The 16,120-nt window shown below is 37.4% G+C and overlaps 2 protein-coding genes across 4 annotated transcripts in view; one reads left to right on the forward strand and one right to left on the reverse strand.

Annotated features, from left to right (window-relative positions):
• Positions 1 to 3,327, forward strand: part of SNTB1 (syntrophin beta 1) — a 118,115-nt gene extending 114,788 nt beyond the window's left edge. Inside the window, exon 7 of the mRNA XM_030011629.2 lies at positions 243 to 3,327. Within this exon, the coding sequence (XP_029867489.1) occupies positions 243 to 335 (93 nt within the window). The 3' untranslated portion in view covers positions 336 to 3,327. The remainder of the gene's footprint in view (positions 1 to 242) is intronic.
• An 89-nt stretch (positions 3,328 to 3,416) lies between these two features.
• The window catches only part of LOC115340277 (MDM2 binding protein), a 37,473-nt gene continuing 24,769 nt past the window's right edge, over positions 3,417 to 16,120 (reverse strand). Inside the window, exons 18-24 of one of the 3 annotated variants that reach the window (XR_005932199.1) lie at positions 14,489 to 14,755; positions 12,942 to 13,188; positions 11,688 to 11,801; positions 9,897 to 9,962; positions 7,659 to 7,819; positions 4,766 to 4,866; positions 3,417 to 4,341 (exon numbers count right to left, since the gene is read on the reverse strand). Coding sequence is in view for 1 of the 3 variants with exons in the window: in XM_030011628.1 (XP_029867488.1) it covers positions 7,784 to 7,819; positions 9,897 to 9,962; positions 11,688 to 11,801; positions 12,942 to 13,188; positions 14,489 to 14,755 (730 nt within the window). In the remaining 2 variants the exon portion in view is untranslated. Of the gene's footprint in view, positions 4,342 to 4,765; positions 4,867 to 7,141; positions 7,820 to 9,896; positions 9,963 to 11,687; positions 11,802 to 12,941; positions 13,189 to 14,488; positions 14,756 to 16,120 lie in introns of those variants that run through there. The other 2 variants (XR_005932200.1, XM_030011628.1) reach the window with 2 other exon arrangements.

Consider the following 16,120-nt stretch of genomic DNA (forward strand, 5'->3'; position numbering starts at 1 on the left):
TGGATGCAAGCCCAGAGGCACCAGGATCCCATCTGCTCTCAAGATGCTTATTACTTACTTTCAGTAACCTAAATATTTGCAGCTGTATGCAAAGGAAAGACAGTATGTTGTAATAAAGGCTTGTTATTAATAGAAGCCTGTTCAAAATACCAGGCAGCAGTTAATCAAGTACTCCGTAAATGATTGCTTATTTGAGCTGTAATCTAATAATTCTCGACTTGGCTTCTTTCTGTACTTTTCAGCAACTGGACCTTCATTCCTGTCCAAAACCAATTGTGTTCATCATTCATTCCTTCCTGTCAGCAAAGATTACAAGACTTGGCTTGGTGGCATAAGCAGGATACATCTGTTTCTTCAAAGAAGGACAAAGCGACCATGCTAATCTGAAGTACAGTGAACAGCAGCAGCCCATACCAGCTAGCAGCGTACACCAGCTTGGGGTTCAGTACTGGGCGTTGGTCATTTCTGCAGTCTTCCAAGGCCCAGGTTTCATTTTGGTCAGCTAAAGAGGTGACATGACAAGGAAAACAGTGGATTTCATTGTAAATAACGGGATTTTAAAATCCCATGCGACAGTAAAAGCGTGTAGTACCATACATGTAAATGTTTCAGAATCATAAATTGTGCCTATTTCAATGTACTTGTTTATATAGAATAAGTAAAGGGCTAAGCAGACAAGAGTGGGTGTTGGTTGTGATGCAAGCTTAAAGTTGTTTGAGTAGAGGTTCTCCAAACAAGATTGTCCCACCACCCAAACGTAAAATATTTTTTCTGTTCTAACCTGTGCACCGCTTACAGAAGATTTTTCTCTTGGAGCGCTGTCAGAACCTCTTGCTTGAATACCCAGCAGAGCATGCCAATACGCACCTTTGAGTCAGATGCTCTAAAGCAATAGAGCTGTGGTCAGTGAACAGCCGGAGGGTCCCTGCCGAGGGGCACTTTCAAGTTAAACGACGAAGACATCTTGTGTACATTCCTAGCGATGGACCCAAAGCAAGACTAGCTATAGCGATGTATTGGGAGCCGGCTGTCAGTGGGGCGTAGGTAGGAGTGTCCTTTGTTAATGAACGCACAGGATGTATTTTTACAGTGACTTCCCAGAACGGCTTAATGAGTTTCAGCTACCCAGGATCCCCAGCTCAGGTGAAAGTTACCTAAATCCATGCTGAAGCATGTCCTAAGCTTGTGCGAGCACATTTCCACAGTGGTTTTCCAACAGAAAGCCGTGCTGAGCTTCCTGTCCTCCTACCCCTACTGTGTCACCCCCTCAACTCTGACGAGGCTGGTTGTGTGGTCTTCATAGAAGAACAAATGTGGGGAAGGAGGAAGACTTGATTTTTTTGAGACTTTTCTAGATTAGATCAGAGAAGTTATTCAAGAAGCTCCACAACAGCGAGGAAACACACCAGGGCAGGAACACGAGCTGCGCTGCCAGAAAAGCCTTAATACGGAACTGCTCCTGTGAGCATGCTTGGCAAGTTCAGCTTTATTCCTTCCTGGTGAAACGCAAGACGTTCACCTCCGTACCCGTAACTTACTAGTTCCTGTTTTGCAGCACAGCTTACTGTTTTAAGTCAAAACATGCGAATCACTGAGTTTCAGCCTTGTTCACAGTTACACTGGGTGCAAAGCAGGCAGGAACACTGACCTTCATCATCAGAGATGATGCACACAGCTTGCACCTGGAACTACTAAATTGTCTTAATGTGGTCAGGTGGGAACAGGGAACTACTAAATTGGCTTAATGTGGTCAGGTGGGAACAGGGAACTACTAAATTGGCTTAACGTGGTCAGCTTGGGAAGCAGAACAGAGATGGCATTTATGTTGCTCTTACTTTGCAAACAGAACTGCTTCATATAGGGGTGAGATTTTGTTTGCTTTTAGAGTTTTGCCCTCAATTCATACTTTGAAGGACAGGAACTGTACAGGAAGTAATAAATCCAAAGTTTGTGGAAGTTCACTTGTCATATTACAACATTTTTATTCTTGAGAAAGCACATTAAGTTTCAACTTAGCATCACTTGGCTGGCAAAGAGGAAAATTAAAAACACAGTTTGGTTCCATGTTGCTTTTAAGCTAAGTCTTGAAAGTTAAGTGTAAGTCATGCTGTTTATTCACAGTATAGGAATTAATTTGTGGTGGTTTCCATAGCTATCTTAATCATCAAAACTAATTAAAAAATTAAGATGATGGGCTGAATCCACAAATACAGAAAATGATCATTGAAGAACAACAGCTAAATCGCCATTTGGAAGAGCAGCCCCACTCCCAGAACCTCCCACCAGTCAAAAGCAAGCCTGAGAGGGGATTCACCCAGCTGTGAACTTTGTTTTTTCTGTCACGGTACTTGCACTTAAAAATTAATTCCTCGTGTAAATTCACAAGGTAGGAGATAACATGTTGCATAACTCTCCAATAATTTCCAAATGGACTTTTCTCATTTAGCAACCACTGCCGTTCACTTAACTTTCTGTGGCGGTTACTTGGGTGTCCTTTGGCTTGGAAGCTTCTAGGAGAACGTCTTCTGAGAAGCTGAGAGCAGTCGGTACGCTGGGGGGACTGGGGCTTTGAGTACGGACTCACATCACATCGTCAAGTAAACAGTTGTGTGAAGTTTTTAAAAAGCAATTCAGGACATTTTTATTGCTGTTCCAAAGTATAACTTAAAAATTTGGACACAGGCTCCTATAAAAGTTCAGAGGTTGAAGTGAAAACTTGCATACAGTGGGGTAGGTTAAATACATATGTAAACTATACTGCACTATTTCCTTGTTCCTTTAACACTTACAAATCACTGGAATGTTATACCTAACATGTATGTGCATTGTAAATATTACAAATTCCTATATTAGTACCAACAATTAAATGACACAATATGTAATCTAAGGTGCTCAGTACTATATGAAGTATAAATGAATAACTAAACAGTTTGCAAAGAAAATTCATATTATATATATTTATAGAAAAAATAATGATAATTACAGATGCTATTTCTTCATTTTCAGATTTTGGACTGATTCATATTTGGATGGGATAGACAAATGAAATATGAACCTACTCCACATTTATAAGAGTATAGTGAATATTTATATTTTAGAGGAAAAGAATATATTTAATAAAGTCATTTATTGGATTTTTGTGAGGTGAGGTTACTTTGTACCCAAACAAGCTGTTGCAAAGGCTGTCCTTTGGTTTTGGGCTGGGGAAAATTACACTTTAAACCTCAGTCATTCTGTTAAAAATTCAGTTACTTGAGAGAATTATTCATCGTATTGATGGAATGACTTTTAAAAAATTAAAATAAAAAAGTATTAATGTACTGTCAATGGTGCATTGGTGCTTTCTATCAAGTAAGCTTGGTGTTCATGTGATAGTGGCACTGTTGATGACAGGCTGAAAGCATAAGTATGCAGCATTTTTTTTTTGCTGCTGGCATTTACTGAAAGGCCACAGGGATGTTCTGGGCAAGGTCGCTCAGACTCACCTGCTGAAGTTACAATGCTTTCTCTCTTGCTTATACTTAACTGGGTGGTTATAGAAGTCATTAAAAAAAAAAAAAAAAGAGCAGAAATTTCTGCTCGAGCTTCTGCATTCAAGGAGTGAGGCCAACATGTGCCTTGCTTATCTTATGAATGGTTATGGAAAAAAAGATGGTTTTCTTCCCTTCTACTTTAATTCTTAATTTAGTGGCCCAAATAGAAAAGCTAACTGTGGGAATTTAAGCCTCTTCTTTCAGTCTGATCTGAGGTATGGCAGACCAGCTGCATGGAAACCCTAAAAAGGGATATTCCCGAGTTTCACTCTTTTCACAAAATACTGACTGTAAATGGAACGGTCTGATCAGAAAGTTTGTATAGCAGCTTCACCGTTAAAAAGACTTGGATACATATTGGAACATATATGTTATTGGAAAAATGTGATACAAGGTGTTTGTTAAAAAAAAATAAAAGAAAATAAAGCTGATCTGAGTGTGTTCAGGGAAACATACTGTGTTTCCTAAGAGTCTTGCTCTTTAAATGGAACTAGCATCTCTTAAGGTACTTTATAAATCGGAACACAACTCTTTATGTGCTACCAAGTAAATGGCTACCACGAACATCATTAGAATTGGTCATTTCCAAATAACGAAACAAGTGCTTTCTCCTTCTGCGGAAGGTAAGTATTCTTTCTTGCCACAGGACATGGAGGCATGCTCCATCCAGCTCTTCACATTCGGAAGCACAGCTGATTTGAAGTAGAAGTTGATTTGATTTCCATCTGCAAGACTTCTCAATGTCCTCTTACCCATGTTTAAAAGTTAATTGGAGCTTCTTCAGTTTCAGTGGAAGCAGAATCAGGGCCTAAACAAATGATGTGCCCCAGATTGTTATACTATCATTGATTGGTAAATTTATCTTATTTTTCGTAAGAGTCAAACTGGTAGGTTTATAACTAGCTGTTTACTGGGACTATTTACTATATATATATAGACTATTACTATAGTATGTATTATATATTACTATATATATATACACACACACTATTACTGTATATACTATTACTATAAAGCAATTGGGAATTGTATCTAAAATGGACGATTCTGAATTCAGTGGTGACTTTGATTTTAAAGAGCAGATAATAATATACTAGCAAAATTTCGAGAAACTCAGCCTGCTTGACATAACCAAACCCCTAGGTTAACTAGGGCAAAAGTTTAGTTTAAAAGCATGAGGGAAAAACATTAAATATTTAAGTAACAAAGATAACAACCTCTTGTGAACATACCAGCTACTTTTTCCAGAAGGGATTAGCTTTTCAGTTTGTTTCCTTTGTCAGAATTTCTGTGCTTGAATTAGAGGCATTAGAAAACAAATCCCCAGGGAGAACTGTGAATATGGAAAAGGGAGTTTGTGAATTTGGAAAAGCATTTGTACCCAAGTTAAGTTCTGTGGTAGCCCGGTGATATTCATCATGCAATTGCTGTAATATTACAAGTAATCATATCACCAAGTAATCGCAACCACATCAGTGTTGTCTTACCCAATCTTGTATAAGCATATAACATGGATTATGGGCAAACCATAACTGTATATTGGTGAATATGACTTATATCCTGACTTCTAAAAAACATGAAAGCAAGCGCCCAAAGTATGCATAGGGCTGACTGGATTTGGGGTTCAGCACCCTCAAACAAGAAAATAATTTGAAATTCAGAGGCAAAGGGTGATGTTACATTCTGTATCATGTAAGTTATAACATGTTACATGAGCTGTGGGAACTCTTAGTGTGCGGTTTTTGAACTACGACACGTGTAAGATGATTTGGTTTTGCGCTGTTATGGTAGACCAGGTGAAATTATTTTGCATCCTTTTTTGTAGGTTAAGAGCATGGACAAGGACAGTTATCACAGCTCAAATGGGGCACAGTGTTAAGCCATGATAATAAACGAGCTATCACTTACCCTAAAAAACCCTGCAACGTAGTAACAAAGAGCAAATGAGACATGGGCAGGATTGTATTAGTTCAGCACTGGGAATCGTTCAAACAAATAATACATCAAAATGCTTATGTTTCCCTAACTGCTTTCCTGCTGATTATTTCAGGCCAGCCTTTGAATCTACAGAATTAATTAAAACAATAACCACTGGCTTCTACTTGAAGTAAGATAGTTAGTATCTACATCCAGGGCTTACTATGGACACTATAGAGAGGTAAGGGAGGAATGAGAAAATAATAAAAAATAATTTTAAAAAGCACCTTTTTACAGAAGTCCTTCTACAGATATGTGCAGATAGTTTTTCATCAAGAAAGCCCATTAAAGAGTATTAATTACTTTCCTGAAAGGGATTTTCTTAGTTCACGGCAATTAGCCTCAAGTATTTTATGTAATGTAGAGTTTCTGTACTTTTGCTTATCAACTTCTGCATAATTTATTAACTACAAAGTTTTTGTAATTACAAGTTTATAAACCCCCCCAAAATTAAGGAGGAAATGCAACTTTCGGTGACGTGCTTTAGTATTTAGACAAAAGTATCAGCATTCAGCCTGAAGAGATGAGATTGTAATGGCTTTTCTCTCTCTATTTGGAAGTAGAGACTTTCTTTATTCAGTATTAAATGTTAATGAAGATTAATGTCTTGATTAATTCCTTGTTTTCTGTCTTGAATGCAAAGAAATGTGAACCATACACAGTAATAGATACATGGGAGCAATTTCGTGCATGCACTTCTTATTAAATAATTATTTAAATATCTACCTTCATTGCATTTCTATTTCATCAGATCAGTAGAACCGGGATGCTATAGACGTGTGGCATTTTGCAGACAAATGTAATCCCGGTCCTAGGTAGTTGTGTTTGTCCTGGGCTAAGACGCCCATTGTACTCACTAGAGCCCATTGTCACAGTAAACCAGCTACACAGCGTTCCTGCTGAGGCTCTGAGTGCAGTTAAAAAAAGTACACACCCACACAGAAAAGGTCTTGTAGAGTTCAGGAGAACAATACACATTGGAACAAAGGAACAGAAGAGTTAAATGCAAGATCCTGTTAGACGTGAAAAACCTCCTTAGGGCTTGGCTTTACACAAAATAGAATTAAGCAAAGAATAAATGTCACAAAATCAGTAAGGCTCTTCAGAGAATGAGTAGATTTTACAGTATTAAGTCTAAGCTACACATGGCTTCGTTCAATTACTTTTTTATAATATTACATTTTGTTTATATTAGTATTGCTTAATCCCTTTTTCTTCCAGGAGAATATAGCAAACAATAACACTGCATCTCTCTCAATTTTAATCATTAGTTTATATGATGAACAGGAAATCCTTACAGTGAAAGCTGTGAAATATATTTGTTTTGGTAGGAACTCCTCCTCTCAACATAATACTAACTTGAATAATTGCACTCATACAAGGAGGTACATGCCTGAGACTTAAGCAAACTGAGGTTGAATTTAGTATTTCACTATGCCCGCAACTCAGGTAGAAATTATTCTTTCCATTACATTTTATCATAGCATGCCAGCTCTTTCACAGTTCTCACAATCACCATTACTGCTATATTCTGATTTTCTTCTCCCCCATGAAAAGAAATCTCAGAACTCTGTTATGAATTGTTTCTAAGGAGTGCTACAGAGAGTACACATGAAATTATACCAGAAATGCAGCTTGTAAAACAATGATCCTTTCTTTAATGGGACCTTGCATCAAGTTTCAAAAGACATGCTTTTTTTTTTTTGTTATACTACAACACAGAGATAACTGTGACTCAAATTCTAATTATGTTTGCTTTCACCTGTAGAATAGGAACTGTTCTTAATTATTCTATAAAATGTCAACGGTCAACGCTGTAAACACTGTTTATACAACAGCAAGTAGTAATAAATAGAATAGAGGTCTTAATGCAAAAAAGGTAAAACAAAGTAGTTTTGTTATTAAAATTAAATCTGGTGGGGTTTTTATTCACATAAAAAACAAATGTATGGGTTGAAAAACATACAAAGCTTTATCAAACCAAGTCAAGCTATATTCCTTTTAACAATGAAACATAATAAATATGTATATATTTATAATATAAAAACTTTTTTCATTTGAATTTTTTAAAAAATTAAAACTTTCAGTATAAAAAGTTTCAAAACATGCTACTGTGCTTGGGAATTGAGTCTACATAATTATGCTGACCAAAGTCCTTCTGGTGTGTAGATATGTGTGCACCTGTGTTGGGCAGTATAAGGCTTTTCTTACAATCGGAAGTGCTCTGTCTCCGCAGTTTTTAGGAAGGTGTGAATAGCACCTATTCAGTACCTCTACTTGCCAGTCTTCTCCAAAACCCATTCAATCACCTGGGAAAATAAATAAGAAAACAAATTATTTACGTAACTCCAGATCTTGAAAGCAACTTAAGAACATCTCATACACTCTATCAATTCTTTCTCTATCACCACCTTTTATCACCACCTGTGTGGTCTTTACTAAACAGGATTTAAAAGTAATCCATTCAAAAGGAGAAAGAGTTGTTAATAAACTGAAAGGATACAGCATTACCCAAGAATTGTATTTAATTTTACAGAATGCTTTGTCTTTAGAAAAAGGCATTTTTAGATTCCCTGAACAGAGCTACTTCACCCCACTCTCTCCATGGACTAGCAACAAGGTGCACACACAATGCTAAACAGCTAGTGTTGCCAGCACAAAAAATTCCTCACGCTGTAAAAGAAAGGATAAAGAATAATTTGTACACTGCTGTATCTGCCACCATTATTACTGCTGTCTCCCAAACAGGGTAGTTGTTCAGAGCACTGACTAGTCCTGGGCAGTCATATTTTTTATAAAGTAGTTTCAAAGTATTCTCTAATACAGGGAGAGGTGGCCAGCTTAAGAGATGCCCAATTTTAATGCCTCTGCCAACAGCAAACACATAAAACTACCAACTGGCCTCCTGTCCTGGTTTCAGCTGCAATAAAGTTAATTTTCTTCTTAGTAGCTGGTATAGTGCTGTGGTTTGGATTTAGGATGAGAATAATGTTGATAACACACTGATGTTTTAGTTGTTGCTACGCAGTGTTTATACCAAGTCAAGGACTTTTCAGCTTTTCATACTGCCCTGGCAGCGGAGGCTGGGGGTGCACAAGCAACTGGGAGGTACACAGCCAGGACAGCTGACCCTAACTAGCCAAAGGAATATTCCATACCATACTATGTCATGCCCAGTATATAAACTGGGGGGAGTTGGCCAGGGACACTGCAGCTCGGGGATTGGCTGGGTATCGGTCAGCGGGTGGCGAGCAATTGTATTGTGCATCACTTGTTTTGTATATTCTAGTAGTAGTAATAGTATTTTCCCTTCCTTTCCTGTCTTGTTAAACTGCCTTTATCTCAGCCCACAAGGTTTTTTTTCTGATTCTCTCCCCCATCCCACTGTGGGGGGGAGCGAGCAAGCGGCTGTGTGGTGCTTAGTTGCCCTCTGGGATTAAACCATGACACCTCCCCAGGCAAAGACGGTGGTGAGAAACAGTGTATTATCACAATATCCCAGTTCAACACCAAACATCACAACCCATGTAGTTTTTGAAACCTCATGACCTGTACGAAGCAATTCACAAGTGAACACAGTACAGAACACAATAAATACTGCTCTCATAGAATAAATTTTGTGGGGATCTAGCAGTTTTCCTTAAGAGCTTGGGTTTTCTTATTTAACTACCCCAGTCCAAATCCTTCCATTTAATTTATGATTTTGAAAACTGTACTGTAAATATGCATGATACTTTTTTTTTTTTTAAATCAGGGACTCACTTCCTGTTCTTCATTATTTAAATCAGAGTTACTTAATTTCTGGAGGACAGGAGTATTTACTCCTGCTATTTACTCTGCTACTGTTCATGTAACTCCCACCTTAGGCACAACTAAGCTCATCTGATATCCCTTGTGCTTACAGTTATTCCCAAGATTAAAATTACTAATTTTCATTGCTTCTTTTAAGAAATTTATTTCCTTTTATAGATCCCTTTATTGCTTCCTAACCTTTGAAAAGAAATGTTATTTCCTCCAACACAAGTAAAGAATTCCCTAATGATCCAGGCTTCTCTCAAATGAAGAAAAATCTCGTCTCTCTTTTTTTTTGCCAGTGATGTGGAAACATTTATTGCCTTCATTTCCATTTCTCACTCTGGCATATCATATTGGCAGCTATAACTAGAATACCATCTAAAACCTGAATATCTGCAACTGGAAATTTTGCCGTGGGACTACTGATTGAGAGAAAGTTTTTGTGAGATCAGAGAGCGAAATGAGACCCACGGCCATAGGAATGCATCTCTTCATCTCTTAAAGCTGCGGACTAAACTATCCTACAGCCAAGCTGCCACAGCTACATTTAGCCTTGGCTAGTTACAGGAACAAGTAAACAAATGGTCTTACCGGTTTAGCATTGTTATTTGCCGTTTTCTTCATTTCATCAAGAAGTCCCCTAGAAGTTTTAAGATCCTAAATATGAAACACAAAGCCACAGAAATAAGCAAACTCATACGCTCACTCTAATTTGGATTATAACAGCCCTAATAAGCAGGGAGGGTGTTACCCTTTTATCACCTTGTTCAGAACCACAGAAGAATTACTTGACTGGTTTGGGTTTTTTTAAAAAAGAAATAATCTAATCTATTCCAATGGGTTGCAGATTTCCCTACAGAAGTTCAAACCTAGTAGTCAAGTGTATGATTGAGTCACGCTTTTCCTAACCTTCCACACACTTCCAGAAATGGAATTTTTCTTAAATGATATTCAAAGTTCTTACAATCTTGATTGAAATTTTATTTCTATATAAACATGGAAGTCAACTGTTTGCTTAGATTGCAATACAGAGTTCTGGCAAAGAACAGTGAAGAGGACACAGAGAAAGAAAATCAGTGCAAGAAAGGAAAAGCCTAGAATGGCTTGTCTGTTTTGCAGTCCAATTACCCCAACCTAATCCACTCTCTTAAACAAAGCAAGCACATAACTTTGCCTATGAGACAAGGGAAAGGAAAGGAAAGCTAAGAAAATTAATTTACTACTTGTCTCCAAAGAAAAATGATACCTATGAGATCATGCTTCTGAAGCACACAGCACAGAAAAGGATTTGAAGGGCTCCCACAGACTTGGGGCTGCAAGATGCTCAGGAGAAAAAAATCCTGCTACAGCTCTCTCTAGATCAGCTTTCCGAAGAACAGGATCACTGCAGTACTCTTCCTTTTGCTCTTCTATTTGGAATGGAACTGTGAACCCATCTGATTTACCCTACTCACTCATCCCTACACACAGCCCTTCCTGATTTTGGATTAGAAGATCTTCCTTCAGGGCATATTTTGGGGAGATTTTGGGAGTGCTTACAGAATGCCTGCGCAACTGCGTTCTAATTACTTAAGAAGTTGGTGCTCATCAGCAAGATGTTCTAATTATCTGTGTAAGCATTCAGCCCTCTTCAACTGCAACTTCATTTAGCCTAAATCACCTTTACTGAAGCTGACTAAACTGAGTTAGTTCACAAATACTGGTGGGCTAAACGCATGCAAGTGAACAGAAACAGCAGCTCAGCTTGTGAGCAATGACTTTTAAACACTGTGTACTGTAAGTTAACTTGATTTTGTGCCCTAAGTAACATCAGCTCAAGCATTGACTTACAAAGTCTCCTAGGTATTGTGGAAAGAATTCTCATCCTCTCCTAAAAATGAGGTTGACGCAATTCTACAGGGTGCTGCCAAGTCAGTATGCGTTACGTAGTTGTGCACATCTACAATGCATTTACAAGGACTTCTGTGAGCATGTCAGGGAACTAGAACTTCTGAGTCAGTTGTGTAAGCCACCTATTGAGCCAATGGCCTTAGAAAAAGTGAGAAACTGAGCTGTCACAGCTATGGCTGGGAGATAGCTACAACAGCTAAGGAAGCAATATAGTATAAGCATGACCACTGCTTTAACATGTTATCTCACATAAAAGACAACCGCTTTATAAGGTTTAAAAACAAACACCCACCAAAATATACTGTAAAACTAGCTTCTGCATTTGGCAACAAGTCCAAAGGTTTATCCACACACTCTACACACTACTAACACACCACTAGGAAACATTAGCTTAATCAAGTCTGAATATCACACGGTCCATCTCAAGTTTTATTCAGGAATGGATTCACTTGACTAAGAACAACCAACTGTAAGAGCATGTCTTCTAATTACCTTTAAGTAGAACTTTGATATCTCAAATAGACGCTGGCTGCATGATGCAAAGCACTTGTGATCCTCTGCAATTCCATGTTTTTGAAGAGTCTTAGCAACCACCTCCTTCAGCATCTTGGAAAAATAGAAACACACTCAAAAGTTCATCCCAATTATTGGCATGAAAAATTGTCCAACGGAAGAAAAAAATAAAACAAAAAACCAAACACCAAAATGAACACTGTATCTTTTTTGATCTTGCCTCTGTCATTAATCCATCGGCCAAATGCCATCAACCCACTGACTAAATTTGGGCAGAGTTATTAACAATCTATTTCCATTTCCTTCATCTCAAAAAATTAAGGGAATGCTTACATGACAAAGCAATGTAAAGAATCAGTGAATATTCACATGGGGCTTGGAAGACAGAAAAAAATTGGTAATGGCTTGGGTTTTCTCTTCTCCATATATATATATATATATAACTTTCCTTTACATGATATTCTCATTTGACACATCCATACTGAAAAACAATAATAATACAAAAAAATCAGACACTACAGTCAGATTAGAAAATATACTCTGACATTCTTTATATCAGAGATATTTAAACTTTGCTGTAGGTCTGAATGAGTCACACCAATTTACGCTTACTTGGGTCATCCCAACTTGCCTTTGACAGTACAACATCAACATTCATGCAGTGTCCTCTCTAGCACCCTGGGATAACTTTAAAATTAGTATCACCAAGCCAGAAACACTTTTGTGTACTTTATTTTAAAAGTGGCATTCCTAATATATACGGCTATTAATTAAATATTATTGTACCAAAGTATTTAAATGTCATCTCAATTCATGGATTTGAACAACTATTGGAATATTTTTTTATTCTCAGAATAGTCTGTTGTTCTACAATGGCTTTGACCCTTCTGGCACAGATATTTCTTTGGTGCCTTTAGATTTTATATTAATTTTCTACATTTCATAACTCTTACTCATTATATCCATCCCCACCTTTTTTATTCCTAGTTATCTCTTTCAGCCTTAATTCCCGGGGCATGATATAATACTTCTTACATACTTTTTCACTCCTTGTTTCTGCTGCACTCTCCTCAGTGCCTTCAGGATTCACTTACGCAAGTGAACAGAATGAAATTTAATAATAACAAAGAGGTGAAGACAGTTCACTTTCAGTTAAAACATTCAAAAAATAAAGTCACATGGAAAGAAGTTAAGCAGATGCTTTTTCACTAAGCAAAAAACATAGACCTTTACCCTTGTATGTTTCTGGGATCTCGATTCCTTAGCTGGCTTTGAAGTCTCAGATTCGGTTGCACTTATGCAACTCGCTGAGACAACCTTAGTGGTTACTTTGTGGGGTTGACCAGGCTGTTTCAAAGCCATCGAAGCTAAAGAAACTGATCTTTCAGAACGCTTCCTCGCTACAGCAGCTGTATAGTGATTCCCACTACTTCCGCTTGCCTGAGAGAGGAGGGAATCTGTACTCTCAGATTTGGTTAGCCTGGAAAAAACAAACAAACAAACAAAAAAAAAAAACAAACAAAAACCAACTATTAGAAAAGATAAAAAGAACTATTAGATTTTGTACTGACTCTTTTGGTGCCTTTCTTTCTGCTATAGAGGCTGCTGCTAAGAGTATTAAGTACTGTACATTCTTACAAACAGAATCTGAAAACAGCAGACAGGATTCTATTATGTAACATTTTTTTGTATTAGAAGAACACTTTACTGACTGATTTGGTCTCTGATATGTAGACCCATTGCACCTCTGATTAAAAAAAATCTAGAAACAAACTGAAGCAAGAAGATAACTAAGAAGCAAAACTCTTTGGAAGAAGGGGTAGTTTGCATACGGACCCTTCACCTAGATTGCTAGGAAGAGTAGACTTTGATGGCCTCCAGTCTCAGGATAAGACAAAGCTTCTTGAAACTATCTAATTTCTTTTTGCCCTACAGGAATGTCACAACTCATCTTTAACTATGAGAAGTTGAACGTTACAATTCTATTGGAACATTGTATTGCTTGATCCTTCAACTGTAAGAGCGTTGGTAATTCCGAAACTCCAATTTATGAAGTGCTAAGTACAATTGCATCTTCTTTTCCAACTATTCAGTAAGCTGCAAAAAGACATGAATATTCCTAAAACCACACCTCTGTTAAAGGCTTACTGTGATTAGACTGCAAAGGGTATCAAACTGGAAGGAAGGAAGAAGTGAAGTATTACAGTAAAAAGTGAATTCAGAAGTAGTGTTACACAGCAGTTATTTTTTATTGACGCAAAGAGTTTGCATCTTCAGAGTGAGGACAAGGTACAAAGGGAAGTCTTAAAAACTAGACTTCCAGAAAAGACTTTAATAAACAAGGCTGACAATAAGTTTGAATTTTGGTAGGTCATCTTACACCAGCAGTCCTTTGGATTAGGAATTCAATTATCTGTTTGTACAGTGCTTGGCTTTCTAAACCTTTAGTTGTTTATTTGTACTGCAACAGCACTGACAGCTTTGGTTCTAGATGAGGCTATCTGTCATCTTTTCAAAGGCACTTGAGACTTTGCAAGATACAACCCCAAATCTCTTAAATAAAAGTTGCCTGTGCTGCATGGTTTTGATTAATCTAATGCTATCAATGAAAGGTCACACTTGAGAAAAAAAAAAAAAGAACCTACAGAAGAGGATTAAACAACTAGAACATTTGTCTAGATAGCTTCACTAAAAACATTTCAAGATGAAAGAAAAGATGCATTTCACAAGAGACTACTGAAATATTTCATGCTAAGGATTTATTTTATTCAGTGCATTACCTTTTCTTGGGATAAAAGCAATCCAAGTCTTTTGATCTGCGTTTTAGCCTTGATGCCTCTGTTTTGAATTCACTTTGTAAAGACTCTCCATCAGGGACACTTCCAGGCTCTGACAAGACTGCAGGGGATGGGAGAGGGCTCAAGACAATCGGCACAGGGCAGCACTCTTTGGTGCAAGTAGTCTGAGTTTCATAGCGAATAAGACGAGTTTGAAGTTCAGCGTATCCCACATCTCTCTCTAAGGCTCTTCTGTTATCTAGACAATATCTGAAATTGTAATTGGTGAAAAATCTGTGAGAGGAAGTCTCTGCTTTATTACAATCAGAAAAAAAAACCAGAACAACTTACTTTTGACAATCATATAAGCTCCAAAACTCTTTTTGTTTGGACTGGTGTATTGTTCTGAAAGATGCCTTAAAACAGCCCAGTAAATTAACACATGCCTGATGGATTTAGCTATATTTAAGTCTAACTCCAATGAAGAAGCTGAATCATACACTATTTGTAAGTCTTTATCCCGTGGTCTTACAAATAAGATTTCCATGGACATTAGCAGAATTTTTCCCTTGAACAATTCAGTGATGGATTAGGATGCTGACAATGGACTTTTTGCTCCTTATAGTCAGCTCTGTTACATTTGTATTACCAGTCTGTCTATTTTAGATTTTACCATTTTTCAGATTCAGTCTGTACTTAACAGATATTACCCCTGTTAACATTCTAACCAGTGTGAAACTCCAATAAAACAGCAATGAGGATAACTCAGAACCCAAATACATGATGAACCCAGCACACCATAATGGATACAGTATCTTCAGACCTCAGATGTTGCAAGCATCCACCAAAACTTTGAGACTCAGAAAATATCAGGTTATATTACATAAAATTATAAAGTCTAATATGATAATATGATCATACAATATGCCTCCATTTCTTCCTGGGACAATGCAACATTCCTAGTCAAAAAATCCCCAACCAAACCAAACCAACCAAACAACTCAAGATTTCTTCAGTGCATATGCCGTAAGAGAATCACATAGGAAACTCCTGAAGAAAACATCCCGAAGTACAATACACATAATTTGCAAGTTATGAGTACTTCAGGAATCCCCAAATGCAACGATACTGACATAATTTTAGGAAGGGCCAGGTTGTGCCAAAAACTAGGTTGCTGTGAGATTGTATTAACTGAGTGTAAGTATGAGGAAGACAGGGCATGGTAAGTGTTTTAAATGCTATTTAGTACAGATTCTTTGCTAATTGCACTCTTCTGGAAATACAACTTTTAGCTTTGTCTGAGATAAGCACTGCTATATGAGAGAGTCACATTTTTTAAATGCTAAAAATACAAAAGTGTCACTGAACAAGCATCCAGCTTCCTGTTGATTACAAAGAATCAACCAAATCAAAAGAAGAAACTGTATTAAATGCAGTGGAGCTGGAAGAGAACAAATGAACAGTGCTAACTCAGTGAAACATACTCATGAGATTACAATACAAAATGCATCTTAACTAACTTTTCTCTTGTGTAAATGATTTCCAAGATTCCCTGCAACAGACCAATGTTTCATCGCCCAGTAACTTACACTACCTCTACACAGGGAAAGACAACAGTATTATCCAGTATTATTC

Source organism: Aquila chrysaetos, chromosome 4, assembly GCF_900496995.4.
Source record: "Aquila chrysaetos chrysaetos chromosome 4, bAquChr1.4, whole genome shotgun sequence".
NCBI lineage: Eukaryota > Metazoa > Chordata > Aves > Accipitriformes > Accipitridae > Aquila > Aquila chrysaetos.